Raw genomic sequence first — 14,354 nt, 5'->3', positions numbered from 1 at the left:
CTTCCAATGAGTAACCCCCAAGGAAAAACCTCACTTCAGAGAATTTATACATTTTTCAGAGCCAGAGGGCATCACAACCCTTGAGAATCTCATTAGCAAATTAATAAAAGGTATGCGCTTCCCCTAATCAAGCTTCCCTTAATGACAAAGTCTATTAATGGGTAGGGAAGATCTTTAACTCTCATAATTGCCATTACAATAATATGGAAGTGGGGTGAAGGAACATGAAGAGACAAAGATGACATGCAGGTTGTGCTTAGGATGGTGATAGTTTTAACAGTAATAAGGAAGATCTAAAGAATGGTGGGTTTAGAGGGAAAGAGAATGTAACGAGTTTTTACAAATCCATCCATGCCTAACCATGCTGCTTGTCTTATTCTGTCCTAACCAAAAGAAAAAAGTGAGGAGGTAGGCAGGACTCTTATTCATAGGTCACTGCCCAGAAAGGCAAGGGCCCCTACCACAGCCACAAGGTGACAGTGATAAAGAGTGATAGTGACGTTTGTCCAGTGGCACCTACACAGATGCTGTGGCCTGCAACTTGCATTATAACTGCCTTTAGGGGCTAGCAAATAGATGATTCAATTGACAGAATGCTAGGCTTGGGGTCAGGAATCTGGTCTCAGACACTTACTAGTTGTGTGACCTCAAGTCATTTAACCTCTATCTTCCTCAGTTTCCTCAGCTGTAAAATGGGGATCATAATAGCACCTACCACCCAGGATTGTGAGGATCAAGTTAAACTATATTTATAAAGTGGCTGGCACATATTAAGCTCTTAATAAATGTTTGTTTCCTTTTCCCTCCTCCTTCTCTTGACACCTAACTCAGAAATGGGAGGGTGGAAGGAAGGTAGTATAGGGGAGAGCTGGAGATTAAGGGTAGATGAAATTGTGTTGTAGATAAGCCTTACAATTAATTGGCTATCCTAATGAGGATAGGATGCTGCCAACTTCCATGAAGTTGGTTGATCACGCTCTGCCACAATGGACCCTACTGCTACAGTCAATGAATCCACGGATGCTTCAAAGACAAGGTGGCATCTGAGTTGAGCCTTGAAGGAAGATGGGGATCCTGAAGGTCACAGATTAGGAGGTAGTATATTCCAGGAATGGGGAACAACTTTATGAATGTACAGAGATAAGAGATGGAATGTCAAACTCATGTGATGAAGTTTTCTTGAGGAAAGTGGAATTTTAGGAAAATCACTTTGGAAGCTATGTGGAGGTTATTTATTCCAACCCTATTATTTTTCAGAGAGGCAGAATGGAACGATGAAGAGAGCTAGCTTTGAAATTAGCAAGATCTGAGTTCAAGTCCTTTTTCTGACAAATATTAGTTGTGTAACTCTGGGTAAGAAACTTTATCTCAGTGGTTTGGCAGCTTTCTAAGATTTACAAAATGGAAAGCAGGTGCTGGCCTCAGTTGGTAAAGCAAGGTTCCTCACCTGGCACTTACCTACACCAACGAAATCACAGGTCTACTGTCTACCCTTCTCCCTATTTTAGAGATAAGAAAATGGAGACCCAGAGAATTTAAGTGACTGACTTCAGGTCAGAGAGTAGAGCTGAGACTAAAAGCCAGGTTTCCTACATATCAAGCTAGTGTTATTTCTACATCTCATTTATCTATTGCATAATTTTGATATTATATGTACTAAGAAAACATAAGTAGTTAAGATGAGAGAAGATATTTAACAAAAACCAAGATAAAATTTAGGCTTGTAAATACCAGAATGACTGTGATATTTTCCAATACTGAGACCATCAAATAGCATTTAAAAAATACTATATATTAAATTGACGGGATGCCCATCAATTGGAGAATGGCTGAACAAGTTGTTGTATGTGATTGTAATGGAATATTATTGTCCTATAAGAAATGAAAAGCAGGTGGATTTCAGAAAAAACCTGGAAAGACAAACATGAACTGATGCCAAGTGAGGTAAGCAGAACCAGGAGAACATTTTTCACGGTAACAGTGACACTGTACAATGATCAACTGTGAATGACTTAGTTATTCTCAGCAATACAATGATCCAAGACAATTCCAAAGGACTCATGATGAATGCTTTCTACCTCCAGAGAAAGAATGATGAAGTCTAAGTGCAGATTAAAGTGTACCATTTTTCACTTTTTTGTATTTGTTTTCATGGTTTTTTCCCCCTTTGGGTCTGTTGAACATGTATAAAGTAAATCAATCTGCTTACTGCCTCAGGGAGGGGGGACATGAGAGTGGGAGAGAGAAAATTTGGAACTCAAACATTTTTTTAAATGAGTATTAAAAATTATACATGTAACTGGGGAATAATAAAATATTAAAAATTTAAAACAAATGTAAAAGATACTGTATAACAAAGGCTCTATATATAAGATGAGAATTTAAGAAAATAAAGGTGACGGGAAATTATATGAACTTGTCTAAGTTGGTATGTAATTATAATAACAAAGAAACATTTTTATATAGAGAAAAGCTCTTTGCAACACATCAAGTCACATTCCGTTAGGAAGCTCCGTACCTTCTGGACTTGTCTCTTGTTTGCTCCAGGCTTGTGATGTGGAATGGCCAGACTTCTTTCGAGGACTGGTGTTCACCTTTCTCCAGGAGTTGCTATCCCCCTTCTTCTTGCTACAACTGTAACTTGAAACCATGGAGAGAGGGAAGCTTCCTCCTTTGAAATCAGCTATATACTGATCTAGCTCTGAAATAACATATTTTGCAAGGTGAAGGACTCTTTATAACATAAGTACAGAATTCAGGAACATTTCCCAAAGAACTTGATTCCCCAAAGCATAGGTACAGATATTACCCAAACAGTAGGATGTCCCCAGGAGTACATGAGAGGGAAGTGATTTAGAAACAGCCAAAATGGATAAAGAAGATAAGGATGTTGGAAGGCAGAGATTAGGAAAGAGTTCATTCCTTCCTAATAGAGTACAGTTTGTCTGAATCTATGTCTAGAAGGTAAGTTAAATTTCTGTCACCGGTCAAAATGCCCTTTCTGTATAATGAACTGGCTGACCACGAAGAGAAACAAGCATTGGAAATGGTGAGCACAAGTACTTCCATGATCATATTTGGTAACTGGGAACCATTGTGTCCTGTGATTCACTGAGTAGGAACAAATAAACAGGAACTTGTACCTGCTCTGGGCAGAGGACAGCCATGCAGAACTGCCTTATTTAGCAAAATGCTGAGAGCAGCCTTCACCACAGCTTGCTGTCCTTGGCTGGGATGCTTTCGAGCAGGTGTCTGTCCCAGGCCAACCTGCCTTTTCACAGAGGCTCTTGACAATATCGCTTCCTGAACTCTAGGAGCGATGACAGCATTCCACAATTTGGACATCCACCTGGGAAAGCAGAGAGAAGTTACCGTGTGGCTTTGGCCAAGACAGCAAGCACAGTTTTTTATTCCCATGGTTATGCCTGCTCGAAACCACAGTCATAAAAAGGTTAATGCTTAAGGAACCAGAAGTATTCATGTTGTTCTGAAGATTTCGCTAACTTTTCCAGTGTTGCTTTCATTCTGGAATAAGTGGCAGTATTTAACACTTCAAATTGCACAAGTGTTTTTTTTTTATCAGTGCACAGCCAGGAAGACAATGTCATAATGAGCTGTCAATTTCTATAATTTCAAATAACAGGGTGATGCCAATATTCCCTGGAATGTTAAAATGCTGGGTCTGTATGTTTACTTATGGGTGAACGTGACAGACAATCACTTCATGTCAGTTTTCTTCTTCAGCTCATCAGTGAGAAGAAAGGCTTGCTCTTACTCATGAGGCAGCTAGGTGGTGCAGCGGATAGAGCTCTGGGCCTGGAGTCAGGAAGATCTGAATTCACATCCCTCCTCAGACACTTAACAGCTGTGTGACTTAATGGCAAATGGCTTAACCACTGTTTGTTTCACTTACTCAACTGTAAAATGGGAATCATAATAGCACCTTCCTCTTAGGGTATTGAATAAGATCAGGATAAAATGAGATGATACTTGCCAATATTAGCACAGTGTCAAGCACATAATGGGTGCTACGTGAATGTTAACTATTAATGTTGCTGTTTATCAAATATTCTACATGTAAGAAGGTTGAATGCTGTTTTGCACTATACAGAGTTACATCATGGTACACAAATGTAGGCTTGAAAAACGGTAAAGAATGCTGTAGAAAGAGCATTTATCAAGCACTTACTATGTGCCAGGCACCATAAACTTTCACATAATTGTAAAATAAATGAATTAAACTGGGAACTCCTTTGCCGATCAAAGACCCTTTAAAAAAACACAACAAAACCATGAATCTTTTTTGCAAGGTAACTAGTCATACTGTAATTTTCTTTTCTGTTTCTCTAATTGGATTTTCACATATCTGACTTCACAAATGTAGGATATGTATAGGGTTATAGTCATAACTAGGGAATGGAAGATGTAGCTTCTCCCTAGAGTGCTAAATTTAGAGGGTACCAAAATAGAGAAAAAACTGCCTTAGCAAAAATAATTAGTTCAAAAGTAGGAAGCTAGTGGGTGGTGAGCCTACCCACCGCCCCCCAGCAGTGTTGTCATACCAATATCCCAGCATCTGTGTCTCCACCATCACAGGTCTCTCACTTCATGACCCTTCACAGAGGGGTCATTTTGCACATTTCCCATAAGCACAGCACGTGATGGCTGCCCAAAGCAGAACAATTCTTAATTATGGCTCTGCCCATATTTGCACATTCCAAAGAATTAGAACATATCTTGCTTCAATTGTCCATGATAATGAGGGACTGGGAACTAATGAACAAATTAAGCCCATAGATCATTTACAGCTTCAATTTAGCCAATGATTTGTATTTCCTTCTCAATCAAATGTTTTATGAGAGTCTTTCATAATCAATCAAAATGAATTTTGCTATCTATAATTTTTATGTCTATACCCCAAGCTGGAGACGTTCATGAGTAGGTGGAAAGTAGAAGAGAAGCAGTGAAGAGGGGTTCATACACTGAGATTTTAATTAGTGGGTTTTAAAAAAAATTATGTAAATATCTTTGACCTTAACTACAGTTAAGAGAAGAAGCACTTTTCTGAGACCCAAGATTATCTGAACTATATTTTTCAGGCTTTAAAAAAGTATGTCATGTATATTTATTAGTAAGCATTCTTCCAATATTTAAATGTAAACTCAATGGCTTTTCAAAATCACAGCATCTCTGGACAAAAAAACAAAAACCCAATTAGACCATTAATTCTAATAAGGAACTTGGAGAAAGTTCGTTGAGAGACAGTTTAGGCCACTAGATGGAATGCTGGACTTGGAATCAGGGCAACCCAGGGCTGAATCTTTCATTAGCCACTTAGAGCTCTTCAACCCTAGGCAAGCCACATGACCTGTCAAGGCTTCATCAGTAAAATAAGGGGGCTGGGGCTGAATGCCTTCTATAGTCCCTTCCACTTGTGTCTCCAGATCCTATGAGTGCTGTCAACTCAAATAAAAAAGATGTATGTTCCTCCTGACACATTTCTCCTAAGTCCCTTGATAAGAAAAAAAAAAATTTCTCCTCATGAAAATGATTCTTTTTGAGTATATGAAGTCTGAAATTCTAAATTCAGCAAGAAAAGGAAAAAATGAAAAGTAATCAGATCCCCACATAAATACATCTTAGTAGGCTTCAGCTTGCCTACAATTCCCCATTCACCTTGAATATCACAATTTCTCTCTAGAAGCATCCATATCCACATCTTTGATCTTGAAAACAAAGAAAAAAAGTCACTTACTTCACTGTTGCCTGGGCATGTCCTGGAACTACTGGACAAGAGAGGAAATATTTTGGCCCAATCAATGCTTCAGGTGTGCCTAACCGAGATAAGCAGGAGTTCAGCTGGTGCCAGACAGTAAGAGTCCAGTCTATGACCTTGCACACGGGGTCACAGGGTGAGGGCACTTTACCTCTGAACTAGAAAGAGAGGAAAACAACACAGGCTTTATCCTAGTCTTAATGGCTTTGGAAGGTCCCTTTCACTTATTTGTCTAGACATTTGTAAAAATATTACTTAACAAGATGCAACCAATAAAATGTGACTGATACCCTTTGACTGACACTGTGATACCTTTATTGGGCCTATACTCAAAAGAGGAAGAACAACCCATGTGTATAAAAATATTCATAGCATCTTTTTTTTGTAGTACCAAAGAAATGGAGACCAAAGGTGTCTCTATCAATTGGGGGATGGCTGAAGAAATGGTATTTGAATGTAGTGGAATAATATTATGCTATTAAAAAATACAAAGTTCAGAGAAACATGGCAAAACTTGCATGAACTAACATAAAGTGAAGTAAGCAGAACCAGGAGAAAAATTTATACCATAATAAGACAGAAAGACAAACAACTTTTAAAGACTGGAACTTTGATCAATGCAATAGCCAGTCATAACTCCAGAAGGCTGGGGATGACATTTGCTACAGATTGTGTAACAGAGAAACCTTGGATTCAAGGTGTAGAATGAGACCTATTTCTGAACATGTTCAATGTGAGAATTTCATTTGCTATATATATGTCAAAGGTTTTTTTTGGATTTTGTTTTGTTGCCTTCTAAATTGGAGGTAGGGCAGGATTGGACAAAGGGAGGGAGAATAAATATTTGTTAATTGAAAAAAATGAAAACAAAACAAAATGAAATAAAAACATGACTGAGTTTGAACTTACCTATCACTAGACTGAAAGTGGATTGGCATGGGAATGATGGTAGAAGGGAAGCAATGATTAACATTTATTACGTTTCCACTGTGACTAGAACTTGGTGCTAAGTATAGAGGGAGGTATAAATTTTAAATGATACATGGCCCCTGTCTTCATGGAACTTAGAGTGTAGATGGGATGGATAGGAAGACAAAAACAGAACAATAATACAAAATATTACATGATAAGAATATTAGAGAAGAATGAAGTTTTATGGAAGGTCTTGGAAGACCCAGTATGTTGGATGAATACCTTCCCTTTCAATCTGAAATGAGTGATAGATGTAAGTGATGATCCTTCTCCCAAAAATGAACTATTGGTGGGGGAGACAGGATAGATAAAGCACTCTATATACTCTCAAGTTCCTCCTCAAACCAAAAGTCTAGCTTTCTGACTCGATAAGATCCTAGATATTGTAAGTGAGAGAGACAATATAGTGTTTCTCTCTCTTTTGTGGTTAGGAAATACATTCCCTGGCATGGCTGGGAAGATTAAATTGAGTGTAACTCCCATCTGATTTTTTAAAATTATCTTTTAATTTTTAAAAATTTTCTTTATTACAATTTTGACAACATAAACATTACCTTACACTAAAAAAAAAAAACAAAAGAAGAAACATAAAGATTGTATATGATACTATGAGACTGTATTTTTGTTTTTTTCCCCTTCTGAACTTCATTCTGACTGATCTTTTGAATATATATTTTAATGTTTCACTGACATTATTTTCTTTCTTCTTTTCTTTTTGTATCACTATCATGACCTCCCTCAAGTGCCCCCATAAGTCTCCCTCCTTCCTCAATTAAAAAAAAAGCTCTTCATTGTAACAAATAAGTGTACTGAGCAAAACAAATCTATACATTGATCATGTCTAGAAATGTATATCTCATTTGGCACCTCTAGTCCACCACCTTTATCAGGAGGAAGCCAGATTCTTCATGGGTTTTCAGGACTCATGAGTGGAGTTCTTACAAAGCCATCATAGTTGTCTTCCCTTATGATATTGTTGTCATAGTATAAATAGTTCTGCTCTTTTCACTCTGGATTAATTCATATTCCTAGGTTACTATGAATTCATTCATTTTGTCATTTCATACAGCACAGTTTCATTCCATTCCATTCACTTTCCATCATTTGTCAGTTATTTCTCAGCTGACAAGCATTCACTTTCCAGTTCTTTGCTATAACAAAAACAGTTGCTATAAATATTTGTGTGCATATGTGTCCCTTCCCTCTTTCCTTGATCTTGTTGAGGTATATCCAGTAATGGCATTGCTGGGTCAAAGGATATCCACAGTTTAATTACATTTTTGGGCAGAGTGCCAAGATGCTTTGGAGCAATTCACATTCTACCAACAGGATGGTAACATGCCTCCCAACAACTGTCCTTTTTCTTTTCTGTCATCTTTGCCTATCTGACATGAGAAAAATGGAACTTGAAACTAATTTTAATTTGCATTTGTATTATTAGTAGTAATCTGCAGCACTGTTAATAGCTTTCCTTTTTTTCTTTTGAGAAATCACCATTAACCATTTCTTCTCCTGAGGAATAGCTGTTGTTTATGGTCAGACAGTTGGAAGCCCTCTCTGTCTATCTTTATTTATCTGTATTTTCTCTAAAGTTCAAGGTGCTGACTTTTTCTCCTGAACTAAGTGAATGATATATGTACTTGATTAAAGTGATTGTTGACCCCTCAAAAGTTGCCTTTCCTTTAAGAAAAGGAGATCAAAGAACCTATGATAGCAAGCCATCCTGGATGTGTCAGTGTGCTTGCTTTTACATACTCTCATACCTCATTGTGGTTTGGAGGTAACCCTGGGCACCTAACACATCTACCTGGAAGGTATAAAGCTCTGACAATTCTACCAATATGGGAAGGGTCAAAGTGTGGGGATAGAAATCTATCTCAGCTGAATACCAACCCATCTAAGTTCAAAGGAGCTCATTAATAGAGGGTTAGCTATCAAGAGGATAACATTTTTGGCCCAAGAACTGAATAAAACTGTCTGCTTACAGTCTATTTCAATGCATCATGTGTATGTTTTTTGTACCCAGTTGTTTGCATATTGTCCATCCCATTAGATTGTGAGCTCTTTGAGAGCAGGGACTATCCTTTACCTTTTTTTAATCCCCAGTGCTGGTACATAGTAAGCACTAAATAAATGTTTACTAAGTATGAAGGATTTGTGATTTTTGTCAATGTTAGTAATGCCCATGTGTACAAAATCTTAGATCTTTTGGAGTACTGGGAATTCAAGAAGGGAGAATTCATGTAGGATAGGTAGTCTAGGTTTGAGGTCATTTGTGCAACTTGGAGTAACCTGACCTCAATACAGATTTACAACACGATGAATTCAGGAAATCTTATTTTTTCTTAAATAGGGAAGCATTTACATTAATGGATTCAAAGACGTTCATTCTGGTAGAAATAATAACATTGAATATTCCTGAGTACCTGTAAAATATTGGCCTTTTATCACAGATACTGGTTAAGCTTTTAAAAAAATTATCTAAAGTAGCAATATCTGTAAATTTAAGGAGTTAAGAATGAATAAGAATGCAAAGCAGCTCTTCCAGATTAAAGGGACTTCTAGTCATTTGGAAAAAACGTGCTGGTTCTCAGCAATATTCCACATAATCCTTATGGTAGTACTACTTTTTTAGAAATTTTATTGGATGAAATTCACTTTTTTTCCATATCTTGTTCCATTAAGGTCATGAATCGGACTATTTATTGTTTAAAGAACTCTAAACTTTTAAACTGTTGTGAAATATGATATAGTAACTGCCTTTTCTCTTCCATTTTTGATGAAATGAAATCTCTACAATGACAAGTAAATAGGACTAAATTTTGAGAAGGAAATGTGAAATGCAGTTATGGCATGAAAGAAGCAAAGCAAACGAAGAGACCTGAGGGGAGGCGGGAGGTTTTCCAGAAACACAGGTACTATGAAAACTCAGTTTTTTATAATTAAGTATTTTTGTTTGTAACTACAACTTCTATATACTGCTATCCTGATTATTTTCATAATCCTTCTCATGCAAATGTTCTCATATGACTTCTGAGATCAAGATTTATAAATGAGAAATATTACAGCATCCAGACATTTTTGAAAATCAATTTATGGTTTAAGTCACATTCCATGGTATGGAGGTGACCTGGGATTCCAGAAGCCAGGCCAGTAGAGCAACAACTCTGGCAGACAGTCAGCCAGTAACTGACCAAGAAACTGACTCTGGATAGAGACCAGACTAGTTAGCTTTAGAAAAGCTTACCACCAAAAAGTTGGCTACCAAGTGATTTTTTTTTTTTTTTGGAGGGGGTCATAACAATGCATGAAACCATCTACCAAGAGATAGAAGTAACAACCCATAAGGTATATATTCTTATTATACTCATTTCACGTTATTATTCTTATAATTATCCAAATAAGGAAAATGAGGCAGGCAGAAGTTATTGTGACTTTCCCAGGCTCACACAGCTAATAAATGTCTCCTGAGGGTTCATTCAGACTGAGGTCTTCCTGACTCCATGTCTAATGCTCTACTGAACTACCTGGCTGAAAGGAATTCCAGAAACCAATGAGATTAAAAATCATGTGTAGTATCAGACTATGCAAACAGATAACAGTGAAAAAGTTTAAGGAACTGTTGGAGAAAAGATGATCTTTTTTTTTAAAACCCCAGCTTTCTTACATGACAGTGAGAGAGTGAAAGAACAAATTAATGCCAAGAAGCAGCTAAACGCCATTAAGATTTGTTCTGTTTGCCTTAAGGCAGAGTTCTTAATCTGAAGTCTGTGAACTTTTTTTTAATTTTGATAATTGTATTTCAATATAATTAGTTTCCTTGTAATTCCATGTTTTATTTTATGCAGCTAAAAACATGATTCTGAGAAGGGCTCCACAGGTTTTGCCAGACTGCCAATGGGGTCCAGGACCAGTAAAGTTTAAGAAACCCCCTCCCCACTCCTATATCCCCATCGAAGACTGCTGATATGCTACAGTTGCCGTTCATTCTTTTATGTTTTACTTCAAAATGAATTTTATTAATCTATATGATCTGCTTCTTTTGTAAATGAAAAACTCTGCTGGTCTCTTTCCCCCCCAACCCTCTTTCATCCTCCAGTCATTCAGACACAATGGAAAAGAGAGCAGTATATGAAGCTTTGAGCTGTCTTTTCCAAAAAAAGCCCAACTCTTCAGTTATTGTCTGAAATAAGGCCAATGCTGCAGGATGAAATCTGGCCTATTCCATATGTGGACATGTAACTTGAAGCAATGTAATTCATATTTTAATCATGATGAGGCTGTAAGAATATCAATAACAGACACATGCTACTATTCTCTGCCCACCTGGCTTGTAAGTGTGCAGTGCCTTTGGTCATAAGCAATAAAATCCTCGTTGGGTAATCAATCTTCTGGTGGGAAGAACTTTTTAATAAAAATGCTAATTTTCGAGCAGCAACTGTATCTTCCTCATGATGCCTAAGATTAAGAAAACTGCAGAACTCTTAGCTCATGTAACAAAATCTTACTTTCATTGTTTATATAGCTAAATCCTGCCCTTTGCCTTCAGGCTAAGCTCCAAGGATATATAGTCCTTTCCTATAATATTTAGTGGCACTTTTATGGAATACAAAAATATGACATTCTATAAATATGGATTTCATTGAGGGACTATTTAATTTCTGGTCACTTTACTGCAGATCACAAAACAAACTGGTGACAAAATTTAACAAAACTAGTTGGCTTTAATTAGTTATTTCAAATTGACAGCCATGAGGACATGATAAAAATGCTATTTAAAAATTAATGTACACATGTAATGTGCATTTTTAAATTTTTATTTTTTGGTCCAAATCTGTGATTTTATCAATACAGAGGACACCATCAAGTGATGCAGATAGGTAATCTCTTTGCAATTTCTAGTCCAAGGGTGGGGAACCTGAGGCCTGGAAGTCACATGTGGCTGTCTAGGTCTTCAAGTGTAGCCCTTGGACTGAATCCACACTTCACAGAACAAATACCCTTAGGAAAAGGATTTGTTCTGTAAAACTTGGACTCAATCAAAAAGCTGCCCTGAGGACCTAGTAGGCTGCATGTGGCCTGGAGGCCACCACCCCTGTCTAGTCTAACAAATCTGCCTCGAGCGCTGAGGATGAATAATCCTCAACAATGAATAATAAGTTCCCAGAGTTACACAGCAAGTGTATATCAGAACCTAAACTTGAAATCCTGTCTTCTTGCCTTCAAGACTGACTCCCTGACAACTATGCTACAATGCTTCTCAAGTACTGTATATGCATATATGTGCATATATGGGTGTGTGTGTGTAAGTTAGTTACGTGATTTCTGTATATATAAATATATACATATAAACGTATTTTATATACATGTATAATTCTATACACCTGCACATCTATACATGTCACAATTCACATATTAAAATAAAGGAAATATAGCACAACCTTTCTTATGATCTGGCCTATTAGAGATCACAGGCCTTGCTAAGCTTCTTTCCAAACACTGCACAGATATGCCAGTGTGTTAGCTGCTCCTTCTCCGTTACCTTATTCATAACTTTCCTTCTTAAAAACCTCTGTAGCAAGCCATTCATTGGCTCTCCATCCCATCTTAGCTGAACCCAGCGGAAATGTTGCTGGACCAACAAATCAGAGCCCTGGAGACGGGATTTGGCAATTGTCCCCATCAGAAAGCAGTTCTCATGGAAGTAATAGGACTCAGAGGTTCCATTTCCTAAAAACAAACCAAAAGTAACAGTTTCATACAGGACACAATATGGAACAAATGCAAGTTTAGCCATTAAAATAAGAACAGACATTTAAATTATCACATGGACCGTTAGGAGTCAAATATAAGGAGATACAGGCTTCCTGATTCGTTCTTCCTTTACCTTTTACAAAAGTACAGGGGTTTTCAGTGCCACGATTTTCAAGGGGTGCCAGAAAGTCTCCCAATAGCTCAGATAATGAAGCTTTTTCCAAATTCTCCAAGACAATGATGACTTTCTTACTTACAGGAGGCTGTTTCACTGGGATAAGACAAGCTATGTCGGAAAGGGAATAATAAATGAATTAAAGATTTAATAAATTGGAGAGCAAAAGGAAAAGGTATCAGAGAAAAAAAAGATGCAAAAAAGTCATTTGCCCCTCTTCATACAGAATAAACAAATACTATGGTAGACGAAATGGCACAGTGCACAGAGTACTGGCCTTCGAATCAGGAAGACTCATCTTTCTGAGTTCAAATCTGGGCTCAGACACCCACTAGCTTTGTTACCCTGGACAAGTCACTTAATCATGTTTGTCTCATCTCCTCATCTGTAAAATGAACTGGAAAAGGAAATGGCAAATTGCTCTAGCGTCTCTGCCAAGAAAACCTCAGATGGAGTCACAAAGACTCAGATATGACTGAAATGACTCAACAACAACTTGGTAGTAGAAAGAGCATTCAGTTCTGAATGACAAGACAAGGTGCTACATGTGACATGAGACTTTGACAAGTCTCATAACCAGGCTGGTGTCAATTTCTTTATCTGTAAAATGACATGTTCAGAAGCAATTAATAAAAAAAAATTATGAATTTACTATGTTTTAGGCACTTTGCTTTATAAATATGATTTCATTTAATCCTCACAACCACCCCGGGAGGAAGGGGATGTTATTATCTTCATTTTACAGTTTAGGAAACTGAAACAAACATAGGTTAAGTGACTTGCTGAGGATCACAGAGCTAGTGTCTGACAATGGATTTGATCTCAGGTGTTCCTGACTCTAGGTGTAGTACTGTGCTATCCAACTGTCTAGGTGTGGGTGGGGAAACAGGACAGGGTGTGAGATTCCATCAGATTTATGCTTTAGGAAAATCACTTTGTCACTTGAGTGGAGCATGGTTCAAGGTGGGGAAATATTTGAGGTAGGCAGATCAACCAGGAGGTTACTGCATTAATCCAGGTGAGAGGTGAAAAGGGCGCTTGTACTACTAGGGTAATGCCCATATGAGTGGGGAAAAGGGGACATATATGAAAATTGTAGACTTGGAGCTGGAGGGGACCTCTGAGGTCACCTACTTCAGTCTCATTTTACAAATGATGAAATGGAGACTAGGGGTGGAGAATTAAGTGATTTTTTCCCCCAAACTCTTATTGACAGTAAGAGGTAGAGTTAGGATTGAAATTCCAGTAGGTCCTCTAACTTCGAATCCATCACTGAGTTGAATAAGACGAAATCCTTTTTAATACATTCAGTTAAATTCACCAAGCACTGTCTAAGGGAAAGGCACCATGCTAGGCACTCAGGGTATGAAGTATCAGTGAAGAAATAAAATAGCACATAGAATTTAAGGTCCTTGAAACCAGAAGCCGTTTGATTTTTGCCTTTGTACTTTGCATCCCAGGGAACTAAGAATCAGAGAAACTGAGAGATCGCCATTAAGTCACACAACTAGTTTTGGTGGAGGGACGATTAGATTTTACATTCCAGTGATATCCTCACTATTATCTGCATTCATAAACATATATGCTTATACACATACGTATGCACATATATATATATATATATATGCAATTCAACAGAAAGAGGGAAGATAAACCTGTTACATATTAATTCAAAAT

General features: G+C 37.5%; 1 protein-coding gene across 2 annotated transcripts in view; it reads right to left on the bottom strand.

The window, feature by feature from the left end:
- CTTNBP2 (cortactin binding protein 2) overlaps positions 1 to 14,354 on the bottom strand; it is a 191,432-nt gene that overhangs the window by 40,414 nt on the left and 136,664 nt on the right. For both annotated transcript variants that reach the window (XM_072652951.1, XM_072652952.1), the window contains exons 15-19: positions 12,636 to 12,788; positions 12,291 to 12,478; positions 5,756 to 5,934; positions 3,144 to 3,349; positions 2,519 to 2,701 (exon numbers count right to left, since the gene is read on the bottom strand). In XM_072652951.1, the coding sequence (XP_072509052.1) occupies positions 2,519 to 2,701; positions 3,144 to 3,349; positions 5,756 to 5,934; positions 12,291 to 12,478; positions 12,636 to 12,788 (909 nt within the window). The remainder of the gene's footprint in view (positions 1 to 2,518; positions 2,702 to 3,143; positions 3,350 to 5,755; positions 5,935 to 12,290; positions 12,479 to 12,635; positions 12,789 to 14,354) is intronic.

The sequence above is a fragment of the Notamacropus eugenii genome, chromosome 3 (genome assembly GCF_028372415.1).
Source record: "Notamacropus eugenii isolate mMacEug1 chromosome 3, mMacEug1.pri_v2, whole genome shotgun sequence".
NCBI classification, from domain to species: domain Eukaryota; kingdom Metazoa; phylum Chordata; class Mammalia; order Diprotodontia; family Macropodidae; genus Notamacropus; species Notamacropus eugenii.
The sequence above is the reverse complement of the archived record's forward strand: the minus strand, read 5'-3'. Positions and strand labels throughout refer to the sequence as shown.